The 23,287-nt window shown below is 32.6% G+C and overlaps 2 protein-coding genes and 1 pseudogene across 2 annotated transcripts; 1 reads left to right on the forward strand and 2 right to left on the reverse strand.

Moving 5' to 3' along the window:
* The first annotated feature begins 4,305 nt into the window (after window positions 1-4,305).
* Window positions 4,306-7,503, forward strand: LOC102586559 (putative leucine-rich repeat receptor-like serine/threonine-protein kinase At2g24130). Its single transcript, XM_006343666.2, has 2 exons — window positions 4,306-6,862; window positions 6,950-7,503. The coding sequence occupies exons 1-2, from the start codon at window positions 4,306-4,308 to the stop codon at window positions 7,333-7,335; spliced, it is 2,943 nt and encodes a 980-aa protein (XP_006343728.1). The 3' UTR covers window positions 7,336-7,503.
* Window positions 7,504-8,846: 1,343 nt separating this feature from the next.
* Window positions 8,847-12,171, reverse strand: LOC102602908 (uncharacterized). The gene is made up of 3 exons (XM_006343547.2): window positions 11,974-12,171; window positions 9,605-10,969; window positions 8,847-9,338 (listed from the first exon to the last, which is right to left on the reverse strand). The coding sequence occupies exons 2-3, from the start codon at window positions 10,940-10,942 to the stop codon at window positions 9,315-9,317; spliced, it is 1,362 nt and encodes a 453-aa protein (XP_006343609.1). The 5' UTR covers window positions 10,943-10,969; window positions 11,974-12,171; the 3' UTR covers window positions 8,847-9,314.
* A 3,232-nt stretch (window positions 12,172-15,403) lies between these two features.
* Window positions 15,404-20,712, reverse strand: LOC102603248 (calcineurin subunit B-like; annotated as a pseudogene).
* Window positions 20,713-23,287: the final 2,575 nt, after the last annotated feature.

The raw sequence follows: 23,287 nt of genomic DNA on the forward strand, positions 1-23,287 counted from the left end.
GTAGCTTAATGAAAAACTACAAGAATTTCATTTAGTCAAATCTTCAAAATATAAATATATTTTATGATTGACTTCTTTGATTGGTGTGAGAACTCAATCTCTTGTCCCAAGTTGTCATTCCAAAATGACACAAGGCTAATTGCAAAATAATATTTTGATCATGAATTTCTTTGACTTTGTTGATGATGTCAAGCCAACCTAGTATTTTTTTCAAAAACTTTTTTAGTTACTTTTGACTTTCTTTTAGCAATACTAAAAAAAATTATTAACTTATCTTTTTCTACATCATTTAGTAATTACTTGTTTTATAATCATAGTATTTCTATTAGTTTGCATGTATTTTGACTAATTTTATACAATAATCGCTATTGCTTACTAGCACAGTCCCACTAATTCAGATTTACACGATATATGATTCATCAAAAGCGAAAAAAGGACATGAATTTAATTTCTCCGTTTTCCTGATTTGAAGTCAAAATCTCTGATCAATGGTGGAGTGATCTCCTCTTACTATACCATTGATGGCCGGTCGAAAATACTTGTCTATCACTTTTTGCTTGTCGACATTCAAATTACAATATTTTTTATCATCATTTCAAAATTTGTTCTTTCAGTATATTCATATGTGAAGAGTTACAACTTATATCGTTTTTTGTATAGTTTTTTAACACATAAGTTTTATTTTTAAAATACTAAGTTAATACTAATTCAATATAATTTCAAATATAAGTCAAATAAAAATTAAAAAAGAGAAAAGTGACGCCTATTTTGAAACAGGTAATTAATTTTTTTCAAAAATAACAAATTAAATTGTATCTCAAATACATTGCATTAGTCCAACATCAACTTGGTGCTAATTTTTTTAATTTCAAAGTAAATAGTATATGTTAATGTGTATGGTGCACTATTCAAATATTGTGTTCTTTTAATTCAAGATTTTAGTGCATTCATATCTTTATCCTAATTAATTCCCACTTTAAAACAAGACCTATATATAATTTAATCATATTTTCCTTAATGTCTCACATGTTTTTACAAAGTAAAATAAATTAACATAGTTACAATTGCACTATATAGATGTGCCAATTAAATAGGCAAATTAAAAATCATGATGAATACACTTGAAATTTTCTTAGTACCAAGTAGCCATTTTAAAAATACTAAAAAATATATGCACTTTTTTACATTTTCTTAGGAATAGTAGCCATTATAATCTCTATAATAACTTAAATAAACAACATTAAGTCATGATGAAATTTACTTTTACATTTTTTAGTAACAACTAGACATTCTAAAATATACCTCAAACTCTTTTGTGATCCTTTATAAGATAGCATAATAAGTAGTAAATCAACTACCCAATTGTAAAAAATAAAAAATAAATAAACTACCCAATGAAAGCACAAAAAATCCACTATTATTTCTTTTAAATAGAAAAATTAGAGAGGTGACTCTAGACCTATATATATATATATAAATTCTATCTCTTTTTTCCACCTTCCTATTCTTTTCTTCAGCACTAGAAGACGGTTATGATGGAATGAATATGATATCTCTAATTTTAATTAGAGGTCTTAGTTTCGCGCTTGAAAAATAGAAAGTTAGAATAACTCGACAGGGAGCGCTTTCCTTTTCAATGGACATTATATGTGCAACACGAATTTGAATTAATCTAGCTAGTGAGTTACGAAAATTGAATAGTTGTACAAAAAAACACTTCTTCTTTTTTTAAAAAAAAAATACAGTTAAATGTTGTGGGGAAATGGATAGAATTGCTTTACTAGAAGGCTCGTGTTTGAATTCTGAAAATGAAAAAATATCTTGATGATGAGCGTTTTCCTCTTTAATAGACTTTATCAATATAAATTTGAATTAGTTAGATCGATAAATTCTGAGTACTTGAATGATTATTACCTTAAAAGTTATATTTTTTTAATTTTTAGTGGAAGATGATTATTAAAGATATAACCATTCCTATGTTCCTTGCATATAGTCATTTCACTTATTGGTCCCTTTGAGCACTATGCCTTATAACGCTAAAATTTAGGTACACTTTTTATCTATGAAAAACATTATTATAAACTCTGTGAGGTTGGTAATTATTATAATTATATTTTACTAGGTATATGTAGATAAAAACTACTGTACCATATTGAGTTTTGTTGTATTAAACTTGGTAAATGGACATAAGCTTGTAAATTATCGAGATAGAGATAATCGTCCAGATCTTATTATAAAAGAAAAAATCATTTGCTTTTCGGATAAGTAAGTATTTAAAGATGATATGTAGTGTAAGGCCGAGTGTTTTGTGCTTCTGTGTGGCACGAGTTAAATACAAAATTGGAAGACGATTCTTATATTACCATATCTACTATATAAATAAAAATCCATATATAAACAATATAATTTTCCGTCAAAAAAATTTAGATGAATCCTTCAGCCCTACCAACTGGTAACTACCCCACTCTTACATTCATATTTTCTTGCTTCGCGCCGTTTACACTTTAACCTATCTGAATTATACTCACACTCAAGGACACAAATTTAATAAGTTGATTATGATTTCACGTAAACTTGGTAACTTATTTTTCCAACCAAAAAGGAAATATTACTGCAATAATTAACAGCCCAAATTAAAAAATGACCTCATCTTTAAATCATGACCACTTAAGCCGACATAAATACCAAAAAAATTTAAAAATTTGTCAACTTGTAAGAATATCATAATCCTTAATTAAAGCTTTAAACCCTGTCTTAACCTAAGCGTGCTTAATAACCTAGATTATCTTAAACTTAAAACACATCATCATCCACTAATCAAAACACTAATCCCACAAGTAATTCCAAAACCTTCTCATGGTTAGGCCTAATGACATGTAAACCATAAACAAATATTAATTTAATTTAAGTTATATGTGCTGACAATATAAAAATTATTTGCACTATGATCAGGTTGTTTGTGTAAGCAAAAATGAGTTCAAGATTTGAAGTTATGAATTTTTGTAGAGACATGATCAAGTTAATACACCTTTTGTATCAATTTATGTGTCATAATTCGGATTTCAAAAGTCAAATTTCTAATTTTGCCCGTGAATATAGATATAGAAATTCTACCATTTACATTTTTGGAAACTACGTAAAAATACTAAAAATCATAATAATTAACAAAATAAAATATTTCAAGGACATACGGAAAAAAAGTCACGATCAACGAAAAATTCTTGAATCTCAAAAAACGAATACCGACACATTAACTTAATTTGTAGTTAACTCCTTCCGTCCACTTTTAATTGTAGATTTCATAATATATACATACAAAATTTGTGCCTAATTTAGTATAAGTTCACCATAATAACAATTCACTATAACGATCACAAAAAATATTCAAACAAACAACACTATTATAAAGAGGTTTGATTTTATAAAGTTTAGGCAAAAAATATTGTATTCACGTGAACCATAATTTGCCACTATAGCAAAAATATTCATTGGCTATATATTTTCACAAATGTTTTGATTGAATTAGTGGAAAAATAAAACATAGTAATGTTTTTATACGAAAAGATTAAACAGTTTTCCACTATTTAATTTAGTGAGAATCTGTTTCTCATCATACATTTTCTCAGTGAACTGGTTCGATGAAAAATAAATGAGTAAATCATATTCTATAACACAAATATTTTCCATTAATTCATGATTGTCATGGCATTTAATTAATACTAATATTTCGTACTATCAACGTATATAACTTAAATTCAATCGTTAACTCAAATTCATCGATAAATTTACGCGGGATGAACTTAACAATACACAAGTGGCATTCAAACACGTTCACACGTGTTCCATGTCTAACTATTTGACCTTTTTTTTCAAGTCAAAAATCATTGGCGCCACTTCTTCAACTCTAGTTAGGCACAAAACAAAACATATTTTAATTGTTTTTCCCTATTTATAATAATTTTAATTTTTAGGATAAGTCCACACATATATATACAGTGACGGAGTCAGAATTTTTTTTAAAAAAAAAAATTTATACCAAAGGAATTTTAAACAATTTGTTTCGATAGTATAATACTTCAACGAAGAAAGTTCAGATGGACCCCTTGCACCCCTCCGCATTCGCCCGTGCATATACATATATGTACAATTTATTTTTATAGTATAATATTTCGACGAAGGAAGTTCAATTGGACCCTTCACCCCTTCGCGTTCGCCCTTGCATATATATATATACATCTAGGTAGTTTCATTTATTTCTCACTATTCAAATTTTCATGATTGGTGCAATAGTAATAATAACAAAAAATGGGCTGTTCTAAGTTTTCCACGTACAATTTCTTCTTCTTGATCATGGTTTTCTCTTTAGTTTTAGGCCAAAAAAATGATCAAATTATGTTAAATGATCGTGATTCGCTTGTTTCGTTCATGTCTATGATTGTTTCTGATCCATTTCATGTATTAGAAAGTTGGAATTCTTCCAACATTCATGTATGTAATTGGACAGGAATTGTATGTGACAAGAAAATTCATAGAGTTGTTGAGCTTGATCTTAGTCATCATTCGTTACGTGGAACGATTTCTCCTTCTCTCTCTGGGCTCTCTTTCTTGCAGATTCTTGATTTGTCTGGTAACTTATTAGAAGGACAAATTCCAGCTGAATTAGGCAATCTTGTTAAGCTAAATCAGCTTAGTTTGTCTTCTAATCTCCTCGAAGGAGAAATCCCAAACGAGTTAGGATTCCTTCATGAATTGAAGTATCTTGATTTGGGAACAAACAATCTTTCTGGTGCAATTCCTCTGTCTTTGTTCTGTAATTGCTCTGCTTCATTACAGTATATGGACCTTTCTAACAATTCGCTTCGCGGTGAGATCCCTATGAATGATCATTGTGAGTTGAGTGGTTTGAAGTTTCTTCTTCTATGGTCTAATGGACTTGTTGGTGAAGTTCCTATTGCTCTTTCGAAATCTACAAAGCTAGAATGGCTTGATCTTGAATCGAATTCGTTGAGTGGTGAGCTTCCTTCTGATATTGTAAGTAAAATGCCAAAGTTACAGTTTTTGTATTTGTCTTACAACAACTTTGATAGTCATAGTGGTAATACTGACCTGACGCCTTTTTTCGCGTCTTTAGTTAATTCTACTAACTTGCAAGAACTTGAGTTAGCTGGGAATAATCTTGGTGGGGAGTTGCCTCCTATTATCGGTAACATCTCCAAGAACCTTGCACAGATACATCTCGACGATAATCTTATCTATGGTCCTATCCCAACACAAATTTCGAGTCTTGTAAATATTACTCTATTGAACTTGTCTAGTAATCATCTGAATGGTACAATTCCTCCTGAGTTGTGTCGAATGGGGAAACTTGAGAGGCTTTATCTGTCGAATAACTCACTCTCTGGTGTCATTCCTTCTGCTTTTGGAAATGTTTCTCATTTAGGCCTTCTTGATCTGTCGAAAAACAACCTCTCTGGATTAATCCCAAATACCTTTGCTAATCTTCCGCAATTAAGGAGGCTTTTGTTGCATGATAATCACCTCTCTGGAACGATTCCCCCGAGCTTAGGTGATTGTGTTAACTTGGAAATACTTGATCTTTCTCACAACAGAATCACGGGGACGATTCCAAGTGCAGTTGCTGGATTGAGTAGTTTGAAGCTCTATCTGAACTTGTCTAGTAATTACTTACATGGTCCAATTCCTTTAGAGCTCAGCAAAATGGATATGGTGTTGGCAATTGACTTGTCTTCGAATAATCTTTCGTCTAATGTCCCTTCACAGCTTGGCAGCTGCATTGCTCTCGAATACTTGAATCTATCGCGTAATTCCTTAGAAGGACCTCTTCCATCTTCGATAGGAAGATTGCCTTACCTTAAGGAAATCGACGTTTCATTCAATGTGTTGAGTGGGGAAATACCACAGACATTTCAAGCATCGTCGACTTTGCAGAACCTCAACTTCTCCTATAACCATTTCTCGGGGAACGTGACAGATACTGGTGCATTTTCATCACTAACCATGAGCTCATTCATGGGAAATTTTAAGCTTTGTGGCTCAGTACAAGGGATGAAAAGTTGCCATAAAAAGAGGGGTAGACATTTCATTATCACAATCCTCCTTTCATTGCTTATTACTCCTATATTTTGCATAGTCGGGTACCCTCTCCTCCTAAGATCAAGATTCAGGAACCAATTCGCGAGTTTTAATAAAAGCAAGGTAATTGAAGATGTGGAGCAAGGAGGTGGGAGGAAAGAGCAAAAGTACCCGAGGATATCTCGTATGCAGCTGATTGAAGCAACGGGAGGTTTTAGCAGCTCGAGTTTAATAGGAGCAGGACGATATGGGCGTGTTTATAAAGGAGTGCTGAAGAACAACATGAGCATAGCTGTTAAAGTGATTGACACAAAAGGAGGTGGAGAGATATCAGGGAGTTTCAAAAGGGAATGTCAAATCTTGAAAAGGACTAGACATAGGAACTTGATAAGGATCATAACGACATGTAGCAGACCGGACTTCAAAGCTCTCGTGTTCCCTCTGATGTCAAACGGAAGCCTAGAGAACCATCTGTACCCGAGCCATGGGCTGAGACATCAACTTGACTTAGCTCAATTGGTTAACATTTGCAGTGATGTAGCAGAAGGAGTGTCGTATCTCCACCACTATTCGCCTGTTAAAGTCGTGCATTGTGATCTAAAACCAAGCAATATCCTTCTTGATTACAACATGACAGCTTTGGTGACTGATTTTGGGATTTCAACATTAGTAAAAGCTGTTGAGGAAAATACTAATCCTATCGACGAATCAGTTAATTACAACTCAACAGATGGATTACTTTGTGGATCAATTGGTTACATTGCTCCTGGTTAGTAACAAATAATAGTTCTATTCTATGATTCTATCTAATTCATTTCAATTTATATGACTAAAGTTTCTGTTTCTTTGATTGTAGAATATGGAATGGGAAGGAGGGCTTCAACAAAAGGAGATGTATTTAGCTTTGGAGTTTTGTTACTCGAGATTGTGACAGGTAAACGTCCCACAGACGTTCTATTTCAACAAGGCTCGAGCTTACACGAATGGGTGAAGAGTCAGTATTCACATAAACTCGAGGCTATGATTGATGAAGCATTACAAAGATGTACAACAGTTCAACGCGATAGCAATTTATGGCACGATATCGTGTTAGAGTTGATTGAACTTGGCTTAATGTGTACTCAGTACAATCCATCAACTAGGCCAACAATGTTGGATGTTGCACTTGAAATTGGAAGGTTAAAACAGTATGTTTCAAGTTCTTCAAACAGTGTTACTGAAGATGTCACAACAAAAAGTTGAACAGTTTTTTTTTTAATATCTAACAATGTACCTTTTAACTTTATTCATTGTACTTCTATGTTCTTTTTTTTTTACCTTTTTAATTGTTCCTTCTTGGGGTGCGGACCTTCTCTGGATTCTACGTGAACGTGGGATGGTTCGTGCACCAAGACTACCCTTCAGGTGAACTACAGAAGAATTCTTTTTGTTTAAAATATTAGTAATGTTTTTTACTACAATATTTGTCATGATTCAAGCCCTATTGTCTACTTTGACCTAACAAACCTCGCGGATTTATCCCTCGGGCTACACCGGCATCGACGCTAAAAGTGTGTGTATTATGTGAATTTGTGCTATACCTTATAAACTCTTCACATTCTTCTTTTATTTCGATGTGAAATTCGCTTGATATGTTATGTACCTTCTTCTTCAGAAGCTTGTCAACTTCGAAGTATGTCAGTTCTTTATTTTTATTTTTAGAGAAGAACAAATATTTTAAGTTAATGAGTTCTGAATTCTAAATAATGCTTCTTATTAAGTTCTCGATAAATTATTCACACATATTAAATAAATTCTTAAATACAAATACAAAATTTGAGCCGTAGCTATTGAGTTCTGCTGAAGTCGTAAGTGAAAATGTAGCTCCACCCTTGCTCTTTTTAAGCCGCCCTCTATCATGAGCATCACATTATTCAAGGCTATACTGCTAATTAGACATGCAACCAACCAAATGTAGCCTTTTTTGCTGTTAAAATAGTTATGACAACTATTTAAAACTTAATAGCAATTTAATTATCTCAACATTATTTTAATTAATAGTAAAAAGAACAAATCTCCTCTTTAACACTAATATTTTTGGTGTTATCTGACAAATCATATCTTGCATAGTCAAAATGCACTTATAGGATCTTTTCAGCCTACCATTAATATCAAATTTTAGATATATATTTTTTATAGCTAAGTGGAAAGTTGGTATTTTGCCAAACTCACTAAATAAATAATAAACTAATTAAGTTCACCAATAACTTTTTATGATTGCAAAATAAGGAGTATTGGCATTAGCAATTCAAGAAAGAAAACTCCACTCTAAATTAATTTTGGGAAAGTTACAGATATATACCGTTCGGTTAACTAATTTATCATCATGATCGAAATATACATAATATATACATTAAATTTAATTTGTTTGAGAAAAGGCTCACTCATGCCATTATTTGTCAACTGAAATGACATAAATGAGCCAAACTTTTAACGGACGACATAGATGAGCCTTTTCTGAAAGTTCAATGGCATATTTGAGCCATTTTTTTTAAAAAAAGAATTTAATTAATGATGTGGCCAAATCATAATTGACCATGTATAAAAAATAATTTTGCAAAACCGGAACTATTTTCAGCTAACAAATAATAGCATGGATGAGCCTTTTCTCAAACGAAAATGACATAGATGAGCCAAACTTTTAACGGATAACATAGATGAGCCTTCAATGACATATTTGAGCTTTTTCCAATCTTTATTATTGAAATATGCAATAACATTCTTAAAGTCCAGGTATCTATACAAATAAAAGAAATACTCCCTCAGTTAACATAACACAATTAAGAAACAAACAAAATGTGGTAGCACCACTCACAAATCACAAATGAACTTACACCAATGAGCGGGGGTCTGGGTAGGGTAGGATGTACACAGACTTTACCTCTACCTTTGCATGATAGAGAGACTGTTTCAGACGTCAAAACAAAAAACTGTTGTCAAAATATTAACAAATGTGAAAACATTCCTCTCCTTGATGCAACTAAGTTGATGAGATGAAGGCTATACAGTACTGTACACTCTACACGATCAATTTACAAACGTATTCAATCTCTCCGCAACCACACAATAAAGCCAAAAATACTCTTACAGTATCCAGAAGTCACAGAATGGCAGCATCTTGATTATGTAACGGCCGAGGCTACTCCAGGTGACTGCTGGCGCTCGAGCTTTAGATAGATCCATCAGAGCCAAAAGTGAACCATTGCCTGTTCAAAATGGTAAAGACTGTTAATTTATTTGTCTTACCTTCCTTTTTAGTCCGTTTTAAAAAAATGTCACTTTCCTTTTTTGACAACTCTTTAACTCTAACTTTCCAAGATTCAAAATGTTTTCTTTACTTTTTAAAACTCCGTGTCAAGTCAAAACCAGACAAACAAATTGAAACGGAGGGAGTAACATTTTTCACATGTTGCAACTGAATACGAGTAACTAGAATCAGAAGAATGGAGGAACTTAGATGAAATCTACCTACCTCTGATAGAAGAAGTAAGGATGGTTCGTCGTCACTTGGAGGGAGTTTGTCGCTTTTCAAACTTTGGATTTCAGAGTGCATCAAATTTAGTTGCTCTTTAATGTCGTGTAACAACTTCAGTTCTTCTTCTCGAGCCATTTCATATCTTGACGCTTCTCTTCCAACTTCAACTATCTCAGATGTTCGATTGGGCTGATGAGACTCGCTAATCTCGGAAATGCTGGTTGTAGGGCGAGATATTGCCAAATGGCAGGTAATAGCAGCAGCTTCACTTGCTCTTCGTAGCTTGTTCTCTTGCTGTGCAGATACAAAGTACTTCTTTAGCACATCAGCTTCATCTCTAACCGATGATTTTACAGCCTCTTGTTGGGAAGAATCAGGTCTCTCGAGCCTTTCATCGTTATGTGAAACCATCTTGCGATCATGTTTAGGAGGCAATCCGCTATCAATGGTATCCTTATCTGCTCGAGGCACTTCGAAGACATCAAGAACATTCGGAGAACAACCAGAATCAGCAGGTGAGTCATTTTCTGATTTGCTCACGTGAAGCTTAGGCGGCTGGTACATTTCATTTTCCGATTTGCTTATCTTAATGCTTCTTTGAGAAAGTGGTGAAGGAGACCTCGTTTCACTCCTCAAGTTCGCGTAGCTAACTCCTGTAATATCTTTCACTCGATCATCCAACTTCCGAATCTGTTGCCAATACGAATTGATACTTCCAGTCGTGGAAATGGAAATATCCGTCTTCCTCTCTGTATCCGACTGCTGTTCATTCATCTCTTGCCCTGTATATTCCTCCACTGTTTTCGAATTTGAATCTATTTCCGAACTTGAATCATCTATTTCCATAGCACCCCTCTTTGGAATTTTCAGGGGAAAAGGAGGGGGGGAATTACGCCTTCCAAGGGCTTGGAGATTCATTTCGCCTGCTAAATTCTCGTTTCTTTGCAACAAATTCTCAGGATATTTAAATTCACCGACCCCGGGATCTACACACCCCATGCTCAACAGCTTATACCGATAAGCTTGAACCTGATACTCCAATGCAGCTATCTCCATCTCCTTTCCATAGAAAAGATCCTCGAAAATGGCTAATGATTCCTCGGCATGACACATTTTCTCCTCAGCCAATCGCTTGTACTGCTCGGCTTCCATTTTTACTGCAGCTTTTTCTCCTTGGAGACGTAAGATCATTGATAACGCTTCACTAGCCGCACTGGAGGAGGCTTCTCTTTCCTCATCCAATTCACTGTAAAGCTTCTGTAGAAGCTGTTGTTGAGCACATAGAGTGTCCTTCAATGAAGCAACATCAAGTTGAGACATATAACTGTCAGCCATCTAACCGGAAGAGTAACTACACGTTTTCTGCGATGACAGAAGAAAAGATTGACAATGATTAACTTTTCTGATTCAATTTATAACCAACAATCAAAACTTCAGCTGTCATCACAACCATAATCCCATTTAGTATTTTAACCAATTTAGTGTTCACTCAAGGAAAAAAAGGCTTAAACTTTGCATTTCTCATCAATTACAACAACAAACTATGTCTGAGTCTCAAACAAGTTAGAGTCGGCATTAGGAATTCTCACTAACCAACAACATACTACTCAGTGTAGTCCCACAAGTGAGGTCTGGGAAGGTAGAATGTACACAAATCCTACCCCTACCTTTGTGGGGTAGAGAGAGTTGTTTCCATAGACCCTCTGTAATTCTCACTAACCATGTTTCCCACTTAAATTCATCCCATGCCAACAGTATACAACATGAAATTGAAGCGAGGGTCTATCATAAATAGCATCTCTACCTCCCAAGGTAGGGATAAGGTTTGCAGACACTCTACCTCCCCATACCCGACTAGGTATGTTATTGTTAGGCAATCTCAACACTATTTGAGAAACAATCTCAACATTTTCGAGCCAAGGGTCTTATTGAAAACCATCTTTTTACCTCCCAAAGTAGGGGTAAGGTCTACATACACTCTACCCTCTCCAAACCAAACATGTGGGAATACACTAGGTATGTTGTTGTTAGGCAATCTCAACATTAAAAGAGAAATATGAAATATGTAATCTTTATATTAAGAAACAGGCAATCTCAACATTCTTAAGACGAGCGTCTATCAAAAATAGTCTCTCTAACTCCCAAAGTAGGGGTAAGATATGCATACACTCTACATCCCCATACCCCACTCGTCGAAATACACTAGGTATGTTATTGTTAGGCAATCTCAACATTACAACAACAACAACATTAACAGAGAAATATGAAATATGTAATCTTTATATCAAGAAACAAACAATCTCAGCATCAAGAAAAATCTAACAAATGATCATTGCATAAACAGAGCTGAGGAACTTTGAGTTTACCTAATTTACAACAGAGAAGAAGAGTCTGATAAACCCACAAGAATTGACCCAATCAAGAAACACAAATCACCCATCTTCTTCTTTTTCCTTTTCTCTTCATAAAAATCAAGAAATGCTCATTCTTCAAAACCCCACAAACCAAACTTCACAAAAAAGGAAACCCCACCAAAATATTCAAACAAAATGTCAAATTTTAATACAAAGAATCAATCTTTTTGAAAAAAGAAAATGAACCCACTAGTGAAAAAACAAAATCAAGATTCTTTTCTGGATATTTATGAACAACCTTTTTTTTTTTTCCTTCAAAAAATAAAGAAATGTTGATTCTTTAAAAACCCCACAAACCAAAAAGCAACATAAAGTGAAACACAATTCAAGAATTGAAAAATAACGAAACCCCACTAGAAGATTCAAAGAGATATTAATTTTTGATTAAAAAAAATCAATTTTTTTTAAAAAAATCCCAACTAGTGGAAAAATAATTTTTCAGATTAAAAAAAAAAGTTGGTTTTTGTAACGGTTTGTTGATTTGTCTTTTACAAAAAGGAAAGGTAGGCCTAGATTTTGGCTGTCCGTTTATGCCACCCAATTTCTAGGTGACTAATATCTTGATTTTATCCCCTTAATTAAGCACTAATTAAAAAAATTAGAAGTAAAATAAATAAATTAAAATGACATCATCATAACTTTGAAGTAGGAATTCGTATTATATGTTGTTGCTATTACTATGTTCATCATTATTTTTTTGTACATGACTTCTTCACTGAGTTGAAGGTTCTTCAAAAATAATCTTTCTACGTGCACAAGGTAGGGTTAAGATTGTGTATGCAACAATCTCCTCAAACGTTACTTGTGAAATTACATTGAATTCGTTATTGTAAGTATTGTTGTCGTATGGTATCTAAAGTCCACCAATCCAATTAATACTCGTGACTTGTTAATGGAAAATGTATTTTTTATAACAAATTACTTTAGCAGTAGCACAGGCTAACTATTTTTCAGTCTAATCAATAATATTACAATTCTCTTGTTTTCAACCTGTCTTCTTCATTATTGAATTTATTTTACGTATTTGTATTTTAATATGTTTTAATTAAATTGAGGACAAAGGCAAACCCACCTGTAAGAATGGGAGTACACGTGCACCGATAAACTTCAGGAAAAAAAATCATATATGTATTGCGATTGGTCGAATATGATATTACATTCCTCAGTTATAACTGAAAATTTCTTTTATCAATTCAGTTATGAAATTAAGCCAAATATGTATGTTGTGTTGTCATAATTATTATGTCTAACACTTTTCATTGTAATTGGGTTTAGTTTAGCTTTAATCATTATTATATACTTTTAACCAGCTTGTAAGTATAGTTTAACATAAATTAACTTCTTTCAAAAGAACACACTAAAACAAAAGTCAAGTATTATATTTTATTAATTTTATTAACTCCACAAACAAATGATTACACTTGTCACTCTTTTTAAAAATAAAATAAAATAATAACTATTATTATTATAATAATTACACATGGGGTCGTTAGTCAACGGAAAAAAACGGTGAAAATGGACTTATAAAATTAAAGTTTTTATTTAAAAAGTCGTTAAATAATAAATTTATTATGTCTGTCTTTATTTATGGCCGACCATACTACTTATTCAATGTTCCAGAGCATGCTCATTGTAAGAGGATTCAAAGAAATATCGGGGCGGATCCAGAATATCGAGTATGAGTTTTCAATAATGTATGGTATCATATTAATGAATGTTGAATGGATATGAGTACTTGAGTTAAAATGAGTTAGATTATAAATACGAAGTGTCGTATTATTTATTTCACAAGAGTTTGATTGAAGATTATAGAGTAAAATGTTCTTGGAGTATGATCGTCTTTGATGGATCTTAGATCAAACATATCGTATGTTAGTCAACAAAAGTCTTCATTTATATATAATTGATTGATTGTCACGTATCTGATTTAATCAGTTGACCTTTTTTCCGTAAGGCCTGATATCATATCATTTTTCAACAATTTCATTATATTGTTGTTGATTTGTGATTCGCAGAGTAGAATTTTGTGCTTAGTTGGTCATATTTCAACCCGTCTAACGGTTAATAATTTTTTAAAATCTTTTTATTTTATTTTTATAATTTTAATCTTGGAAAATATTTTTTTTCTTTGAATATATATATATATATATCAAATCTGAAAATATTTAATAAGTTTTTTCTTGCTTCAATTCGAATTACATACTAAAAACAATTTTAGCACAGATGGACTTAATTTAACCAGACAAAATAAGTTACATTAGTAAATAATCCAAGTTATATTTTCATAAATTAATTACATTGCTTCTATACCATAATAATTTATCTTACTTTAATAGAGTTTTGTTATTTTCAAAAAAAAAAAAGTTTTTCTAGATAAAATATTGCTCAACCAAACACAAAATTAAGAGGGGCCTCTGCCCTCTTGTATTTAAGTTTCTCCTCGAAAGTGATTAATGATTTTTGTATTTAATTTAAAGCTAATTAAGGAAACAATTAATGCAGAGAAGTAATTAACATCGTAATTAAATAGAATTAGTTTCGCAATTTGGTAAAGTTTACTTGGTCAGTAGTGGACATTTGTCTCTCATTTATATTTTTAAGATAGAAGAAAAGCATGCGTAGGTGTACAAGTCAAATCATCAAATTAAATTGAATCATCAAATCAATCCAAATGGAGAAAAAAAATTTTAATTGGTTTGTCGTTTAAAAAAAATTGACCACTCTTAATTTGATTTGATATTAAAAAGTCATATCAAACTCAAACTAAGCGGACATAATATATATAATTATTTTATTTTATGCATAAAAAAATATTAATTATAATCTCCGTTGTCAATATATTTTAAATTAGTTCATAGTTTTCAATGTTTAGATAAATTATTTTCAAATTTGGACTTTCTAAATTTTTTGTTTTGTATTCTACAATTATATTGTTATAATTTTTCAAATTGAAGTAACAATCTACTTTGTAAATATTTTGTTTTGTATTCAGTTTGACGGTAGCCTTTAATCTTATAAATCTAATATATTGAACGTTGATATTTCAATGAAATTATTTTGTATTCATATGAATTTTACCGTCTTTTTGAAGATTTCTATTCATTTAATGTTTTTATTCTCTAGCTTATCACATAAGTGAAAAATATATTTGATCTCTTTTTTAATCATTATGTAAAAAATCTAAAGAATCGATTAAAATTGAAATTAAAAAAATCGACTTTATATTGATTTGAATCAACATAATTAGTTTAATTATTTTTAATGAAAATCAAACCAAACCTACCTTTAGTATCTGAGATCAAGATAGAGGGTACTCTCTGACCTTAACCTACCTTTGTAGAGTAGAAATGTTGTTTACAATAAACCCTCGGCCCAAAAGAAGTATTCAAGCAGGATTGCAACATGGTATAATGTTCAACCATTATGATGTGAATAATAACCTGAGTTTTACATATGTTCAACAACATATATATACTTCATCATAACATGTATTAAATTTAGTAATTCAAAAGGAGCTTTTGTTTAAGTCTTGATGGTGCAAATTCTATGCTAATGTCAACTAAAGCAAAGTCATTTTTCAATCTACTGGAATTTCAACTTCCATCTTCAGATCAGAGCTGCCAAGAATCTGCAAACATAGTAGCTTTGTCAATATCATTCAACCAAACCAAGGAAATTCAGAAATCAATATGTTGAAATTTCCAATTTACTTTTCTCACACACTGATAAGCTGATCCAGTGAAACGGATCAAACTCATATTACAACGTTGATTTCGACAAGTAATGATCATGTTATGATGCAAGTGACACACACATCTCAAATTGGAAGTAGTGCTACTTTACTTTTCTCATCCCACTGATAAGCTGATCCGATGACACGGACTAAAAGTCATGTTATAATGTTTAATTCAATGAGTTGTTATCACGTAATGATGTAAGGGACGCGTAGAGGAGGTAAAAACTGAACATGACAAGCTATAAGGATGTCTAGAAGAGTTAAGCAGCGCGAGGAAAAGGGTGTGTGTAACTTCATACGTAGTTTTCAGTACATAAAAACCAAACATCAAAGGAGCTATCAGTTTGCATGAATTTCAGCAGTTCTAGAGTTTATTTTGTGATTTAGGAATGATACTTCCATTTGGTATCCCAATATTGCAGGAAGCATTTGCAAATCCTTCAAGTCTGAATAATTTTGACAGTAGATATGAAGATGCTTTAATCTTATTCAAATATTCATGAAATTTCTAACTCAACTCACTACACGGAGCCTTAGAAGTTTACTAGTTTTGCTTTTCATTATGTACCAAGCAGGATGACAACCAACTTGCTGCTTGACATTTCTCCGTACCTGCTTTCCTACACTGCAACTTGTAACTTTCCCATAGTCAAAACATATCAAGCTTCCCAACCATAACGATAAAAGAGTTGAGGCAAAGTTTGTCTAAATCTTGTGTTTGATCTAACATTGAACCTTGTCTAAATTCACATGACACCTTTTATACAAATGCATTAATGCATATATCACATCATATCCTCAGAAGGAGAGATTTTAACAAGAGGCAAGAGCAATTGGTATGTCTAGAGAACCGTTAATTAATCTGTCAAAGATCGACCAGAAACTTGCAAGAAGAAACAAACAGCATTGAGTGTCAAATGTCCAATATTTACCTTCAGGAAGTCAGATTGGACTAGTGAAGAATCCTTGCTGTATCCGGCTTCCTCAAGAACACGCGTCAAAACTTGCTGCATAGATGGAAAGAAAACTGGAGTTAAACACAAGGTCCCATTTCTTTTTCAGGTAAACTTTATAGAAGGTGGCTTCTTCAGTGAACCACCGTCAAAATGTTCTCATTGACAACTTGTTTACTTCACAATCAAGTAAATTGTACAAAAAAAAAAAGGATTACATCTGTAACGTAATCCAAACCATAATGAATAATCTCCTGAGTACACCTATATTTTCTCAACGAATGATAGCATGTTGACGAACTGCACTCGATTTGCTATATTTGAATTTTTCTTCTCAGCTTCTTTAAAAAGTTGACATTTCCTGCTAAATACTTGCTATGTTTTTAAGTCTTCAATTAAGCACTTCCTATGGCAACAAATGGAAAGAGCGAAGTAGAGTAGCATTACTATAGTTAAACGAAATCAGAATAAGTTGCTAATCTTTTTGTTAGGTTAAAGGTGAACATGTGAACAAAATAAAACATGAAATAAGAGCTAAGAAATGTATAAGGTCCCCAGGTCTGTGATAGAAAAAACTGTTCCCAAGTTTATCGTTAGCGTTTTTTACTTTCTGCTTTATATAAAAGTGCTGTTCCAACTAACTTGCACGTACCACGACTAATCCATGGTACCAAAGTATGTATCAGATAACTCTACTAACTAGGCTTAGACAGATTAGAAGAAACCAAATTCAAGGCAAAAACTGAAAGCAAATCAAACTATAAAAAAGTGGAAGAATGATTTTAACTTGTAAATGTTTTTAAGGGGATTCTCTACGCCTCGTTTTCAAAAGAGTGATTACCAAAATCCAAGTAAATATAGTTATGCATTCTTCTCGGGATGATACTCCTTTCTCATTTCAGATGTGTTAAAAGGTGACATGGACACACAGAAGAAAGAAAGAGAAATCTCTCTATGAGTTTATGATCACGTTGTTTAATATCTTCTAAAGATAAAATTTCCACTTGTCTTAAAAGTCAATTTATATTCTTATTGTTTAGCAGCAATTTTAGTAGGACTAACCGACTTAGAAAACTGGTGCTCATAAATATCCATTTATGTTTTTGGAATTAATAGTGCAGAATATATGAGTTAATTTGAAGGCTTTCGGGGAAGCTTTAGTAAATACTTTACTGCATTTTTACTTCTATGGTGGGATTTCTAGACTACTTTTCTTCTCTTACTCTACTGATTTACATATAGAACAACTAAAAACCTTTCCTTTCCGTGATTCTTCGAATCATTAACCTTAAAACAATAAGAACCCCGTATTAATCTCCAAAGTCTCTGCCAGTATCAAGTCCTATAGATCTCCATTTTACTATAGTGCAACTATAGGCCAGTTGAAAGCTCCCTACATCAGAATGTTACAAGGTAATCAAGAACAATCCAGAGATTGAATGCCTTGACGTCATTTTACTAAGTATACTTTCCAAAACAGAATAAAGTAAGATACAAAGAAACTCCACCTATTTCTCAACACTTTTTCAGTTCTCATCAGAAAAAGATCATAACAAACAAAAGCATCGGAAAACTAAAAGACAAACACTACCTCTCTTTGAGTCTCAGATATAAATGGTCCAGTCAAATCTTGCAAGACCTCCAGCATATCATTGAATGACACCTTTCCATTCCCGTCAGTATCATAAACTCTAAATATAACTGGAAAAATAAGAAAGAGTGGAAGCACATGAGCAACAATTAAACAGAAGAAAGTAAAGTTGAGCGCAAAAGAAGATTGGATTTATGCATTTTAAAGAGACAATCAAAGGTATAAAATGAAAAATTCCCTTACATTCAACCTTTTGTTGCAAGCTGGCATGAGCACTAAAGGCTGATAGGAATGCCACAAATTCTTTGAAATTTAACCCGTCTATCATCCTTAATAGCCTCTGCATTAAGAAAAAGGATGATTAAGAACAAAGTTTTATTGTGGCAGAATTTGCAAAAATGCATTTGTGACGTGTCAATGATGGTCATTGACCAAAAACTCAAATAAACGATATACTAAAAGAGCCACACAATCAAAAGTTATTTATAGTTGCACCATACCAGCAGCTAAGAGGAGAGAAGAGAGAAAGTGAGCCGGGAACTTCTAACTTCATTTCTCAATGTTCTAAAAAAATACAATTCTTATCAATGCTCAATGAGAACAGAAAAGGAAGAGAAAGTAGGATCTATTAGCCTGCTAGCATAACCTTTCTGTTGATGAATCAGTGTACCTTTTTAATCTCTATTTCATTTCCCGTTCAAAGACCTCTCTGTTCCCAACGTACCTCTCTTTCTCTCCTGCATGAAACCTATGTTTTTCTTCAAGTTAATTCTTTACCCTTACATCTCTAGTTTTCCTGGCCGAACATAAACCAGGTCTCGTGTTATCGTTTACAGATTGGATAATCTTTCAATTCTACTTACTTCGAAATTATAATAGATAGTATCACGAACTTGCATTACCAAACCTTTCATATCTGAAAGACTGAATTTGTTCAGTAGGGGTATGCTTCTTTCTGACACAAAAAGTCCCACAAGCACCAAATAGCACATTAATGCCATAGAAACTATTCCCTCATTATTATGCGAGGACAACCAGTCGCAGAACCACATTTGTCCAAGGGGAGTCAATTGACACCACTCTTCGGAAAATTACATTGTGTAGGTATGTCAATGTTTTTTTTTATGTATATGTATTTTATGTTGAATCCTCTTGGCTTCTTCGAGTGTTTACTTCCTTGTATTTTGGACTATCTTGCTCAGACTCTTCAAATATACCGACGAGTGTGTGCAAGATGCTCCAAAAGTAGTGAATTTTTTGGAGGATCCAACATGGTGCGACAATATTTTTGGAGAGTCCAAGCAACAAAGATTTTGGATTCCATTTAGTGAAAATCTTGGCTCCGACATTGGGGACAACCATTTCAAAGTAAATGCAAAAGAACTAGACCATGATTTCTACAACATTCTAGTGCATTTGCATGCTTCAATTCACAAAACCATACAAACTAAATCCTGAAACAGTATTTACATAAGCATATAAGGAAAATTAAATTGATTTTTCAAATGCTCACACAACTAATAGTTATTATCTCAAAAAGTCACCTTACTTCTGGTTTCCAATTTTCTTCAACAAAGAAAGTGACATTATTAGTTAAACAACCATCTAAGAAGTCAACTCAACGAAAAATTCTCGGGTTGCACGCACAACTATCAGTAAATTACACAAAAGCACATATTTTTATCATGTAATAATTATCACACAAACAATCAAACCTGAGAGAGAGGATTGACAGCAAATTCAGGCACTGAAAGAAACTCTTCTCCAGAGACAAATCCACAACCATTTCTATCCAGTTGACAAAAACCTCTGGTACAATGATAGAATCTCCTGCTGTGAAACTAAAACCCCAAAACAAAAGTCACAAACTTTAGTAAAAAAAAAAAATACTTTGCAACATTGATATAAAGAAAAACCACATAACCCCAAAACAAAAAGTTACAAACTTTAGTTAAAATACACCTTTGAGACATTGATATAAGACACACACATAACCCAAAAACAAAAAAGTTACAAATTTTAATAAAAAAAATACCTTTTTGTAAGCATTGATAGACAAAACCCACATAACCCCAAAAGGAAAAAGTTGCAAACTTTAGTAAGAAAATACCCTCTTTTAAACATTAAAATAAAAACCCCACAAAAAGTTACAATCTTTAGTGAAAAATATCCTTTTAAAGAGAGAAATATGCATACATGTGTGATTGCAGTGTTCTTGAACTTCTTCAATGTCATATTGAGTCAGCAAGGAAGAAGCATTGCCCATTGTTAATGAAGAAAAGTAAAATCTATGATAAACAAGAAACTAATGAAAAGGGGTTTCGAATTTTGGGAATTTGGTAAGCTGAAAAATGTAGCAATTGAATGAAACAATGTGAATAAGCACTTTGCATTGGTTTCTACAACTTTTTTCCAACTAATTCTGTCACAGGCATTCATTGTTGGGAAATGGGCATTTATTATTGGTTCGATTTATTGGTTTTCGGTTATCAATAATAAATCGATAAAATATTCTTTTATCAATTTTTGATTTATCGGTTTTTTGTCAATAACAGTTCGATTTTCGATTTATCTAATAAGAAAATGTTCATAAAATAAATATATGATTTCTCACTTCTCTAACAATTTGGTACGATATAGTGAGACAAGCAAATCAGTTGTAAATGCTTTGATATTGACATATAGTGAAATATAATGAGAAATTGCATTAAGAGTAGATGTAGTTCGAAGGCTGCAATTACTATTACAAGCAAAACATAATATGGAATTTCTGATGTGAATTAGAAGTATTGTGACATATGAAGTGTGTTGACCGTAGTTTAGAGTATTGATATAGTATTTAGTTCTGTTAAATTATTAATATTTAATATTTATGAAGGGTATAGTAATAAATTACTATCATCTTAAGTTACGGGATTTTGCTAGATTCTATATAATTTTTACAAAAAAATGGTCAAACAACGTTCCAACTTCAAAGAACTTCTATAGTTGAAAGTTGAAACTAGACAAAGATACAAGTGAGGCAGATTTAAAAGACAAGATTAATTAAAAAACAAAGTGATAATAGCAAAATATTGATAATATATCAGTAAAAGCAAAAAAAATATATGATAGATCAAGTATAATTTCAAACAAAGTTAAGATAACAAAATTTAAGGATATAACACTGATCATTATGATAAATAAATAGTTATGATAAACAGATACTTTGAAGTTTGCACATCAGAAATATGTCTACAATACACAGCATGTAGACTTTATCCCTGCCTCAGGGAGGTAGAGATGTTGTTTTCAAAAGTCCCTCGACTCAAATGCAGCAACTTTATACAAAACATTAAAGCAATTAATCCAAGAAGATGGCAGGATAGCAGCTAACACTTATTCTGTTTCTGCTTCATTTTCATTTCTTTTCGTTTCTCCCCTCTTATTCCCATTGCATTCAAGGCGTCTATAACATCCTTCATCGTTGGCCTTTTGTATGGATCAAAATCCGTGCAGAGGATCACAAGAAATGTTAAATCAAATGCAGTTGGATGATCAACTTCTTTGAAGCATTCGTGAATCAAATATTTTTTACCACGTCTAGCTGCATTTTCAATTAATGTTTTCACATTAACAAAACCATTAAGGAAACTAAACTTCCTTTTGGCCATCAGCACCAGCACTAGAATACCAAAAAAATAAACATCAGATTTTATGGTCCTTTCACCTGTGTATAAGAATAGATAAGAAATAGAATTGTATAGGAACAGAAAAAAGCAGATAAATACGAGGATCATGGCAAAGCTAGCTTCTGAGTTGAGGACTTAGTGCACACTAAGAACATTATAAGTCTTTGGCTCCTTTAGAGTTTACAATAATATAATTGCTAGCACGTAAGAGCTATCTCTATTTTCCACAATTCACTAAGAATATCGACCTTAGCAAGGGAAAAATCGACCTCTCAAATTGTGCTACATGTATGGTAAAGAAGTTGAGACAGTCAGTCATCTATTTGTAAATTGTAGGATCACAGACATGTTATGGAACTAGACCCCACTCGTGGGATTATAGTACTGAGTATGTTGTTATTGTTGTAATTTCTCTACTAAATGTAGTGTTCTGTTCTTATATTTTCTGGATGGATACATGTATACGATCGATGAAATCTGATGTTTATATATTTGGCATTCTACTGCTAAAGCTGATAACCAAAAATGAGTTTATCTGTGATGGTCCTTATCAGCTGCATTGGATATTGAGGTCTATGTACATTCTGCCATTAGTGCTAAATAAAATATTTTATATTACTATAGAATTTACTACCACACAAATATATATGACTTACTTTGTTTTAAGAAATACAAAATATTTTAATCAATAACATTTAAAATTCATTCTATTAGAATTATTATTTTTGGTAACTAAACACATTTAATTACCAAAGTGGCAACGTATAATTCAAAAAAGGAAATAACAACCGACCTTATTTCAACTCCGCGGACATGCCTAGTAAATCACTATGCCCTATCTCCTAACCACAATTTGCTAAATTGAATAGTAATTCAGCCAATTCAAACACCTAGCTAGTTTTCCATGCATGTTTGCTCGAACATAAACCTCTTGAGTAATCTTTCTCACAATAATATCCTCGCAGCGGCGTGTATTTTGAAAACTCTATGATTTCCTTGTAATGACCCTCATGGTCATTTCTGCGTCTTGCCTTTTGTGTGTCGTTTAGAGCGTTCCTATAGCGACCCCAAGTCATTTATGACTTGCTGGGACTGACAGTTCGGTCACCTGGTCGTTCGTTTGGTCTTGTTGCGAGTTTTTGTGTTTTGGAGCTTATGAACCTTTGAATAATCATTTTCGATCAAAAGTTCAAGGAGATGACATCAGAATCCAATTCTGACGATTCCATCAGCTCCGGAAGGGTCATTTTAGGCTAGTAGCATGGTCGACATGACTCCCGAGGTTTTCAGTGTGAGTCGGTGCGATTAGGCGTTT

The sequence above is a fragment of the Solanum tuberosum genome, unplaced genomic scaffold, assembly GCF_000226075.1.
Source record: "Solanum tuberosum cultivar DM 1-3 516 R44 unplaced genomic scaffold, SolTub_3.0 scf00047, whole genome shotgun sequence".
NCBI lineage: Eukaryota > Viridiplantae > Streptophyta > Magnoliopsida > Solanales > Solanaceae > Solanum > Solanum tuberosum.